At 46.1% G+C, this 12,149-nt stretch overlaps 1 protein-coding gene across 1 annotated transcript in view; it reads left to right on the top strand.

Moving 5' to 3' along the window:
• Nucleotides 1-12,149, top strand: part of LOC140128461 (solute carrier family 23 member 1-like) — a 148,595-nt gene that overhangs the window by 100,684 nt on the left and 35,762 nt on the right. The window contains exons 8-9 of the mRNA XM_072150168.1: nt 5,452-5,705; nt 11,720-11,884. Coding sequence (XP_072006269.1) covers nt 5,452-5,705; nt 11,720-11,884 — 419 coding nt within the window. The remainder of the gene's footprint in view (nt 1-5,451; nt 5,706-11,719; nt 11,885-12,149) is intronic.

The following is a 12,149-nucleotide window of genomic DNA, read 5'->3' as shown; positions in this document are numbered from 1 at the left end:
CATGCCACGTATTATTTCATTTGTCCAATTTTAAATAGGGCAGTCTAAGGCCCCTTCCACACTAGCGAGTGTGATGCGATGAACTCGCATCACACTCACAACGCAAGCTGCCGGGAACGCACGGCCCGAACGCTGCACCGCGGGAGTGAACTCAGCATGTCAGTTCACTCCCGCGGTGCAGCGTTCGGGCCGTGCGTTCCCGGCAGCTTGCGTTGCGAGTGTGATGCGAGTTCATCGCATCACACTCGCTAGTGTGGAAGGGGCCTAACTTAGGTATACTTAATTAGTGGGCAAGACCTCGCCAACATGAGGCCATTGTATGTCTCAATATGCGATTTTAGGGCTGATATGGAAATAGGGTACGGTATAGGATAAGGGTGGTTGGTGTTTTTTAATGTTTTTTTCTTAATATTTTTTAATATTTTTTTATTGTACTGTATTTCATGTATTGTCTGTACTGTTAAACCAGTTGTGACATCTTCTTTTCCCCTTTTGCGGGGACAATAAATTATTATTATTATTATTATTAGATAACACCTTTTGGTCCAAGTCAGAATATGCAAATATTATACAATAAATCTTTAAATTGAATATTTGCAAAAATCTTTGAGAAATTAGTATATTTTGATCCAATTATGGAAACCTAATGATCATTTGTCTGCAACCTTTTCATGTGGAGCTGTAATTTGTAAAATGCAAAGCTATCATTGGTAGGTTATTGGGTTCATATACAATGGGGCCTGCTTGTAAGCTCACTAAAAACCATGCCACGATCAAGGGGTAACCATGTCACCATGTAAGAATAAGATCTTTTGATTGTTAGTGCCATGTGGTAGTCATTGTTGCTGCATTGGTGCACCTAAGAATCATTTAGGCTCAGCTCTACAGCAGTAAGTTGTGAAGTGCACAGCTAACAGGAAAGGAACTTATTTAACAAAGGTTTACAAAGGCTTAAAGTAGCAATTGGGTTTATATAGTTACACAGATCAAAACATTTTATCAGCACTTTTCGGAACAAAAAGATTTGGAATTGTCAGCAGATTAGATTATGGAACACATTGACAAAGTCTACTAGAATCTTAGTCACTGTCATAGTGGATGACTTAAAATTCCCTATTGTAAAACTCAGATTAGCAGAAAGAAAACATGACGTATAGTCATCTTAACATCATTTTGCATTGTGTTTCGTATATGAAGTGTAGACAATATTTTGGTCTTGACTCTCTGGCGTGAATATTGTGCAAAGAATACTTAAAAAATAATAAACTTAAATACTCACCCTCCGGTGGCCCCGATGTGCAGCGCTGCTCCCCCGATGTCCGTGCGGCTCCTCTTCTTGCTTCCGCGCCCGTCTTCTTTCTTCTGCTGCGCGTCATACTATGCGCCTGCTGGCCGGGGAGATCGATGGCAGCGCCCAGCAGAAGAAAGAAGATGGGCGCGGAAGCAAGAAGAGGAGCTGCACGGACATCAGGGGAGCAGCGATGCACATTGGGGCCATCGGAGGGTTAGTATGTAAGTTTATTTTTTTTTTTTATGCGGGGCAGGCTGTATACTACTGGGGGAAGGCTGTATACTACTGGGGGCAAGCTGTATACTACTGGGGGCAGGCTAGGGTGGCTGTATACTACTGGGGACAAGCTGTATACTACTGGGGGCAAGCTGTATACTACTGGGGGCAGGCTGTATACTACTGGGGGCAGGCTGGGTTGGCTGTATACTACTGGGGGAAAGCTGGGCTAGCTGTATACTACTGGGGGCAAACTGGGCTGGCTGTATACTTCAGGGGGCAAGCTGGGCAGGCTGTATGCTACAGGGGGCAGGCTGTATACTACTGGGGGCAGGCTGGGATGGCTGTATACTACTGGGGGCAAGCTGGGCTGGCTGTATACTACTGGGGGCAAGCTGGGCAGGCTGTATACTACTGGGGGCAGGCTGTATACTGCAGCGGGCTGGCTGGCTATATACTGGGGGTGTCTGTGACCAATGCATTTCCCACCCTCGGCTCATACTCGAGTCAATAGGTTTTCCCAGTTTTTGGTGGTAAAATTAGGGGTCTCGGCTTATACTCGGGTCGGCTTATATTCGAGTATATACGGTATGTCTCCTTTCTGTAATTATGTATTAAGTATGACTCCAAGCATCATAGATATCTATGTGAGTCCAGGTCTATGCACATGCATAATATTTTAGCTTAAAAAACCTTTATTTGCACTCATGTTCAGCAGTTATTACCACTTAGTTTGTATTGTTACTTGAAGTAGAACTTTAAAAATGACTGGATTGTAGCCCGACTTGGAGCAGTCTGGCACACTGGTGTTTGATATTTCACAGCCTCTCCTACCTGAGATAAGTCACTGCTGTAGCAGGTTTCTGTTAGAATAACATAACAATTACTGAGGGGCTCTGTAGCAGTACATTAAAGAAATCTCCCACACTTGTGAACCAGAGTCTCTGAATCCAGTTTTTTCACAATCATGTCGCTGCTAACAACACACATACATGCATGAGGACACAGCTTTCCAGGGCTGTACCTAACATTGTCTGCAGCTGTTTGTGGTCTAAACTACTGATAGATGCCCTGTAACCTTAAAGGGCTTATCCGGGTCTTAAAAATTACTTAGGGCCGGACTGGGCGGGCTATTTAAAAATAATAAACATGTACTTACCTCTTCTGGCGCTGCCAATGTCCCGCGCCGGGGTCCGTCTGCCCTGCGCGCCGGTTTCATTACAAGGGTGCGCAGGGAGCTTCTGGCCGGCCGGAAGCTCCCATCCGGCACCATCTCCCAGTGCTTACAATGCTGAGAGATAGGGACGGATAGGAGGAGCCGGCCACAGCGCGGACCGGAAGCTCCCTGTGCGCGGCTTCTGTGCCCCTGTAAACAAACAGGGGCGCGGATCAAAGGGACCGTGGCACGGGACATCGGCGGCGCCGGACGAGGTAAGTACATGTTCATTATTTTTAAATAGCCCACCCCAGCATGGACATAAGAAATTTTTAAAACCCGAATAACCCCTTTAAGAATTAACAGAAACTAGATACATTCCAATGGTAAAAATGGGTGAATGTTAATGAAATCCAAGTAAATGTTTTATTAATTATACAACCCAATAACTGCAAAATGCCACCTGCTGTTCAAGAAATTATCTACTGGAAAGACACTAAAAGAGAGTATGACATCTTTTTTGTGGTTTCTTCAAATCCACAGCTGGAAATTCAATAGTACAATAAAACCCTACCACAATTGCTGCTAAAGGATTCAAAGTAAAAAATGGTTTTGTAGATTTACTCACACATAATGCTACACAAATATATCCGTAACAGGGTTTTAACAGTTAATTGAACACTTGAGGTGTAAATAAATCATAATCTACAATAAGAATTTGTAATTTAAAAAACAATGGTTATCATTCCCAGTCCCAAAAGAGATAATATCCATCAGAGTGGTTAATTCCTGGAACCTGGAAAGAATCGGATCATAAAGGGTCAGTTGAGTTTACCTGGTCGCTTGTACCTGATGGTAATATATAAAATGCAACTTCAGAAAATTTTGTGCAAACTCAAGTTACCTCAAACCTACATACAAAACTGATCCTCATGTTTTAATTAGAGATGAGCAAATCAAATTTGACAAAGCTGAATTGTCAAATAAATTGAATAAATTGATCTGTCAAAAGGCTAACATGAGTTTGCACATATGATAACGTTCAGGCAATCAGAAGCTACCCACCTCTGATTTGTTACAGGCTGCGACAACCCCTACAAACGTGTGATTCTTTGTGATCTCCCCCATTTGCTTAGTGACTCTGTAAATGGTTGTGTCAGCACTAAGTGTTAAGATAATGCAGACACAAAGATACTATTCTGCATGCTAATTAGGCTTTCACGGTAATAAAACACTTATGGGCAGAAATATCAAAAGTAGCAGAATTCCATTTTGATTTTGCACTATATCCTTTCGAAAGAGTAAATTGTTATTAGCCAGATCTTGGAGATCCACTTTCCCTCCCTTCATTTATGAATTCTATGCTACTATGAATCCCCACAGTCTACAGGAAAAAAAACATTTGCACTAAGACAAAGCATGCAATTTCATCAAATCTGGGACACATTGATTGGAATATCAGCAAATACGGCCTTAATCCACATCATTAAACCATTAGTTCTGGATTAATCCATTCTATCTACTTCATTGAATACTGGTACTTTTACCGCTCTGATCCTATTTTCTTCCAGGTAAATAGAACATTCCCCTTACCCCTTGTTCTTTTTACTCTTTGTTTTAGTGTTAATAATGTCCTCCTCCAAAATGGTTTGCTTAAAGTTTGGTAATTATTATAAAAATGAGTTTTGACTAGTTTCACATGATGACTAAATATGTATTTATGTCTATGACTCAATGAATAACAGTTAAACAGACGATTGAGTGCAGAGATAAAAGTTTGGAGCTTTTAGGGGAAGCACAGGACCAGTTTCTTGGTGGGTATTATTTGTGACAGTTTTGCAGAAGAATGGGCAATCCATAATTGAAGGGGAAAAAGGGGAGGTAACACACTCTGCCCATTGTTGCTGGTTCTTTGCATACTTTAAATGTGCAGCACAGTGGTGTCACACTGTTCTTCATCTGACAAGCCTAAGTAAAGGCAGTCATGCATGCCTCAACAAGAGATCAAATCCCAGCTGACTTCTCCCCATATTTTATCTGGTTGTAAACATGCCCACCTTGGCCTGCTCTACCTTTACATCGGCCCGTATGCAACGTGTCCAAACAGTGAAATCTTACCACAGACATGTTGGACAGGTTATATGAGCAAGAATAGGCTGTGAATGATTTCTTGTAAATGCAGGTGGACAGGTCTTCTCCCCTGGGTAACTTTGATGTCAACCATTGGCAGCTGATGCTTGACACTGGTTGTGTGTTGTGTCCTTATGAGAAGGCCAATTTACTTTTGATTGTCCATGACTAGAGGATTAATGATATAATTCTGCTCTCACACATGGGACTCCAGAAGGTACATGTAAAGCAAGGCAGGATCATTCACAGGATCAAAGGGAAAAATCCAGCACTTCAATCTGGAGGTTCCTTGATAATCCACTTTATTGTTTTTCATTATAAAAAGAGGAAACATTCCTTTACAGTGATCAACATGTTTCGGCCGGGGGCCTTAGTCTTGATCAAGAAAAGGTAGAATGTTTTAGTCCATGGCAACATAAGCTCTCTTTTGAGCAACACTCTAATCACTCCTTTGGGTTCAAAACTTTGCACTGAAGCATTTACCAGGAACAATTAGAATTCTCTGTGTAGATTGTTTGTCTACATAAAATCAAAAGATAAAGTTATGCCACAACCCACATAAGGTATTAATTGAAATACCTGTTCACAAGATTTTCAGAAATGTCCGCATGAAAATTGCAGTCATTTAAATTTTTGTATCTCCTTTAATGTCTTCCAGGCCAGTGGGGTTGGCCCACAGTAAGCCTCTCCTCTGTGTTGGGGATGCTGTCAGGAATACTTGCTTCTATTATTGAATCTGTTGGAGATTATTATACATGTGCCAAATTATCAGGAGCACCAAATCCCCCCGTACATGCTTTAAATCGTGGAATAGGAATGGAAGGCATAGGAAGTTTATTAGCTGGTATTTGGGGAACAGGAAATGGAACCACTTCATATAGCCAAAATATTGCAGCATTGGGGATCACAAAGGTAAGTGTACCATTTCTTTCAAGATTGTTGAGTGACCGTGTACCTCATAAAACAAAGATAAGTTATTCATTATACATAGGTCTCAATTCTGACTAAATTTTTTCAGTCAGTAGCAAGTGTGGGAGATTTGGCCCAGTAGAGACCGTGGTAGCGGGGTGCTGTGATGCAGTTCAAGACAGTGACACCAAGGTACAGTCCAAAACAGGTCTAGCCTGCGTTTATTGCAGTAGGAACAAAATAAAACAGCCTTCACATTCAGGCATCAAAACAAATAATATCCTACCCGTCAGGGTGCTAACTATACAGTGATTCTCTAACTCACCACTAACAAAAACACTTTGCTGCTCCAGGCACAGAGGTCAGGGCTGTGTGCTCTCCAGCCTCCTTTCAGAGAGACAACACTTCCAGCTCTGCTGAGCGGTTTTAAAAAAAAGACTGATTGGGCTGCTCCCATCACCTGTGTCCAAGGTGCTGGACACCCAACCTCAGCACTAAGGCCTTGCATAATAGCAAAACCTAGGGGAAACATACCGCCCATCCACAGTTAACCCCTTCAGTGTCTCACATACCCTCCCCCTCTGTTTGACCCTGTGGGGGCGAACACTTTTGGCCATCAGACAGTGGGTACGAGACAGGGCATCGGCATTCCCATGCAGCTTTCCTGCTCGATGTTCCACCGTGAATTTGAAATTCTGCAACATTAGGAACCACCTTGTGACCCTGGCGTTCCTCTCTTTGGCCTGACTCATCCAGGTGAGGGGAGAGTGATCGGTCACTAGTGTAAACTGTCGCCCTACTAAGTAATACCTCAGGGATTCCAGAGCCCATTTTATCGCCAAGCACTCCCTCTCAACTATACTATAGTTCTTCTCAGGGGGTGTGAGCTTGCGGCTCAGGAATGTCACGGGATGTTCCTCACCCTCCACTACTTGGGACAGGACAGCCCCTAAGCCCACGTCAGAAGCTTCAGTCTGCACAATAAAGGTCTTAGTGAAGTTAGGGGTGATCAGTACCGGTCCCTCGCACAAAACCGTCTTAAGTCGCTGAAACGCCCCCTCAGCCTCTTCACTCCACTTTACCATCACCGCCCTGCTACCCTTTGTCAGGTCAGTCAGGGGTGCCGCTATGGTAGCAAAATCGGGGATAAATCGGCGATAATAGCCCACTATGCCTAGGAAAGCCCTCACTTGCTTCTTGCTCATAGGTCGTGGCCACTGCTGGATCGCATCTACTTTATTTACTTGGGGTTTGATGACACCTCGCCCAATACGGTACCCCAGGTAACGGGCCTCTTCCAGACCCAGTGCACATTTTTGGGGGTTCGCTGTCAACCCTGCTGCCCTCAGGGAGTCTACCACTGCTTGCACCTTGGCCAGGTGACTCTCCCAATCGTTACTATAAACTATGATGTCATCCAGATAGGCCGAGGCATATCTCCGGTGAGGTTTTAGCACAAGATCCATTAACCTCTGGAATGTGGCAGGAGCCCCATGTAGCCCAAAGGGGAGTACCACGTACTGAAAAAGCCCATCAGGGGTAACAAAAGCGGTCTTCTCTTTGGCCCTGTCAGTAAGGGGTACCTGCCAATACCCTTTCGTCAGGTCAAGGGTGGAGAAGAACCTAGCCTGTCCAAGTCGTTCTATCAACTCGTCAACCCTGGGCATGGGATAAGAATCAAACTTGGACACCTCGTTCAACTTCCTAAAATCATTGCAGAACCGTAGTGAACCATCAGGTTTGGGAATCAACACAATAGGACTCGACCAGTCACTTTTAGACTCCTCGATAACCCCCAGGTCTAACATCTGCCTGACTTCTTCGGATATGGCTTTCCGGCGCGCTTCAGGGACCCGGTAGGGTTTTTGGTGTACCCGGATGTGGGGTTCGGTTACGATGTCATGCATCGGGCATCGGGTACACCTACCTCCGGTGTCACCTTCTTGGGGACAGACGCTTTTTCTACTCCCACGGCTATCAGGGACTCTCTTTCCCTCCATGGCTTTAGGAGGTTCATGTGGTATATCTGTTCGGGTTTCCTCCTCCCCGGCTGAGATACCTTGTAGGTTACCTCCCCCACTTTCTCCATGACCTCATATGGTCCTTGCCATTTTGCCAAGAACTTGCTCTCAACGGTGGGCACCAGAACTAGCACTCTGTCGCCAGGGTTAAAGGTCCTGAGTCTGGCTGACCTATTATAGACCCTAGACTGGGCCTCTTGTGCCATTGTCATGTGCTCCTTTACAAGGGGCATTACCGCCGCTATGCGGTCCTGCATAAGGGAGACGTGTTCTATCACACTAAGGTGGGGGGTCCTCTCCTGTTCCCAGGTCTCCTTGGCTACATCCAAAAGCCCACGTGGGGAACGGCCATATAACAGCTGAAAGGGTGAGAAACCCGTGGAGGACTGGGGAACTTCACGTATGGCAAACATCAAATAGGGCAACAAACAATCCCAGTCCTTCCCATCTTTGCTGACAACCCTCTTTAGCATCCCCTTCAAGGTCTTGTTAAACCTCTCGACCAGGCCATCTGTCTGAGGATGATACACAGAGGTGCGGAGCTGTTTAACCTGCAGTAACTTACACATCTCCTTCATTACCCTAGACATGAATGGGGTACCCTGGTCAGTCAAGATTTCCTTGGGGAGGCCTGTGCGTGAGAATACCTGGAACAGCTCCCTAGCAATATTTTTGGAGGAGGTGTTCCTTAATGGAATCGCCTCGGGATACCGCGTAGCGTAGTCCAGGATAACCAGGATGTACTGGTGCCCCCTTGTGGATTTAACTATGGGGCCAACCAGATCCATTGCAATCCGTTCAAATGGCACCTCTATGATTGGTAGCGGGACCAAAGGACTCCTGAAGTGGGACACCGGGGCAGTAAGTTGACACTCAGGGCAGGAGCTACAATACCGGTTTACCTCCTCCCACACCCCGGGCCAGAAAAATCTCTGCAGGATCCTCTCTCGGGTCTTCTCAGCACCTAAGTGCCCTCCCAGCACATGTTTGTGTGCCAAATCTAGCACCAGCCTACGGTGAGATTGGGGTACTACAAGTTGCTCAACCTCCTCACCCCGTATCTGGTCGACCCTGTACAACAGTTCCCCAACAATCACCATTCGGGGGTACATTTTGTATTTGGAGTACCCCATTTATCACCTTAACATTCTCCCGTGCTTTAAACAAGGTAGGGTCCTGTAGCTGTGCAGCCCCAAAATTTTCACGGGAAATCTCAAGGTCCGGCATGTCGGCCACCTCCTCGTGGCCCTCGACCTCACCAGCTAGGACCTCTAGGGGAGAGAATTCATCACATGGGGTCACCCCTACTGCTGGTGTGGGTACATTGGCCTCAAAGGGTTCAGGGGCCAAGGCCGGACACACGTGATGTCCATTATCTGCAACAGCACCTGAGGTGGGTCTTCGTCTCCAGAGGTCCCAAAACACCGGTAAGTCTCTGCCGATAATAGCCTCATGAAACAGGGTCCCCACCACCCCCACTTCATGGGTGATAGTACCACAAGGTGTATGTAGGTTGATGACGGCAGTGGGATATTCGCGAGTGTCCCCATGTATACATAACACTCCCACTTTACGCCCACTGTACAGTCCAGGATCAACCAAAGTTCCCCGCACCAGGGTGACCAGACTCCCTGAGTCTAGCAAGGCTTCCACCGTGTGACCACCGATTGTGACCATACACACTTGGGGTTCTGCATCCGTGACCGACTCGGCTGCCAGAACCGGCCGGGCAAACAGGGACATTCGCCGGGTCTGGTTGCAGTCCATTGGCTCCACTGACAGGGGACAGTTGGCAGCAATATGGCCCATTTCATGGCATCGCCAGCACTGGATACGGCTATGACCTCTGTCACGAGCCTCGTTGGGTTTCTGTGTATCCGAGCCCCCCAATGAACCCCCTCCCAACCTGACCTGTCTCCCCTTTTCTGCAGTAGCAGTCTTACCAGATGGTTTGGTGACCTTGTCACTGGCACTGCTTCGTGTGGGAGAAGGAAGTAGAAGATCCTCCGTAGCCCGATATCTCTCTACTAGGGACACAAGTTCCTCAGCATTTGTGGGACCGGCCTGTCCAACCCATCGCTGGAGCCGAGAGGGCAGAGAACGGATGAACTTGTCAAGAACCACTCTCTCCACCATCTGTGCTGGGGTGCAGTCCTCTGGTTGTAGCCACTTCCGGACAAGATGGATCAGGTCATGCATTTGGGAGTGTGGGGGTAGTTTTTCTGAGTATGCCCACTGGTGGACCCGGCTGGAACGAACTTGAATGGTGACCCCAAGACGAGCCAGAATCTCCGCCTTTAGCTGGGGGTACTCACGGGCCTCTGTTTCACTCAGGTCGTAGTAAGCCTTCTGCGACTCGCCTGTCAGGAACGGTGCCAGGACATCTGCCCACTGCTCAGCTGGTAACTCCTCTCGCTCAGCTACTCGCTCGAACACGGTGAGATACGCCTCCACGTCGTCGGTCGCCGTCATTTTTTGTAAAGCCTTTTGTACTGCAGCCCGTGCGGAACGCTGGACAACCGGGTACCCTTGCAAACCAGTATGGGACCCCTCAGTAGTTGTTGCTTGCGGTGCTGCCATAATGCCCGAAAACTTTTCCATCATCAGCTGGAACATGGCTCGGGACCTCTCCTCCTGCTGCTGGAACATGGCTTGCTGCTGGCGGGACCTCTCCTCCTGCTGCTGGAACATGGCTTGCTGCTGACGGGACCTCTCCTCCTGCTGCTGGAGCATGGCTTGCTGCAGCTGTCGATTAGCCTGGGACTCTTCCTGCTGCTGCTGGAGCATGGCTTGCTGCTGCTGCCGATTAGCCTGGGACTCTTCTTGCAGGTATTTAATAAAGTCCTCCATCTTGGCTTTATCCTGCAATTTGCCTGCTGCTTTCACCCAGGCCATGCAATGTTGCAGGATGTAGCGAGCCTTTCAGGTGTGTGTCTTTTGAACTGCCCGCAATCCGAAGCACCATATGTGGGAGATTTGGCCCAGTAGAGACCGTGGTAGCGGGGTGCTGTGATGCAGTTCAAGACAGTGACACCAAGGTACAGTCCAAAACAGGTCTAGCCTGCGTTTATTGCAGTAGGAACAAAATAAAACAGCCTTCACATTCAGGCATCAAAACAAATAATATCCTACCCGTCAGGGTGCTAACTATACAGTGATTCTCTAACTAACCACTAACAAAAACACTTTGCTGCTCCAGGCACAGAGGTCAGGGCTGTGTGCTCTCCAGCCTCCTTTCAGAGAGACAACACTTCCAGCTCTGCTGAGCGGTTTTAAAAAAAAGACTGATTGGGCTGCTCCCATCACCTGTGTCCAAGGTGCTGGACACCCAACCTCAGCACTAAGGCCTTGCATAATAGCAAAACCTAGGGGAAACATACCGCCCATCCACAGTTAACCCCTTCAGTGTCTCACACAAGCAGTACATTTTTTAAGAAAACTTCTTTTCATACAGGCGGTTAAGAGATTGTAACTAAATGAGCGTTTCTACTTATGTTTCCTAATGTAAACTTATCCTCTATAGTCAGGCTAATTATTTATTGGCGTCCAATGTATAGGCTTGCATCATATCATCAGTAAGGTGTCCCGTAACTGTCCCTCAGAATAAAGTGGTGCCACATTCACATGGAGTTTGGGAGGTAACCATGCTGAAAGCCCCGCTCTCGAGGATCCCTGGGCAAAAACCTGATCAAAAAGTTTTTCTTCTATAACACCTAACAATTATCATCAATTTCCCTGCAGCACCATTACAGAAGTCATTAAAGGGATTGTCTAACAAAATAATCTGTGTCAACTTCCTTTGTGTCTTCCAACATTAAAAGAAACATTAGGAAACACCACTGAGCAAATTGCTGGCTGGAGTGGTTACCTGCCTCTGTCAGTTATTTATTAACCTCCTCTTCTGGTTGCTGTGGTGCAATAAAAGCCTGTTTATGGGTGTTTAAGTATCTTAAAATGCACAGCAAAGCTTAAATCTTTTTGTTTTTATCCTTTTAGGTTGGAAGTCGCTTAGTATTACAGACAGCAGGTATTCTTTTGATTGTATTAGGTCTGTTTGGAAAATTTGGAGCTATCTTCATAACCATTCCAGAGCCAGTTATTGGAGGGATGCTCATGGTGATGTTTGGTATGATTGCAGCAGTGGGCATTTCAAATCTCCAGGTAATTTACTAGTATAATATTTGAACATATTTGTTTAATTTTGAAGTAAAATATCACATGAACTAATTGACATAGCCCAGCTTATATATATGCTATGGGTGCTGTCTTCATGAACAAGGTGTCTTCCCAAGACCTAAGCAGGCACTATGGCAATATCCATATTCAGAGACAACCTTTACCACTTAAGATATATGGTCAGTTGTGAACACAACTTGAGAGGTGACTTTCACCTTCTTACTTCTTACTCAGTGCTGCTCCCCTACAT

The sequence above is a fragment of the Engystomops pustulosus genome, chromosome 4 (genome assembly GCF_040894005.1).
Source record: "Engystomops pustulosus chromosome 4, aEngPut4.maternal, whole genome shotgun sequence".
Lineage (NCBI taxonomy): Eukaryota > Metazoa > Chordata > Amphibia > Anura > Leptodactylidae > Engystomops > Engystomops pustulosus.
This window is presented reverse-complemented; position numbering and strand designations above follow the sequence as displayed.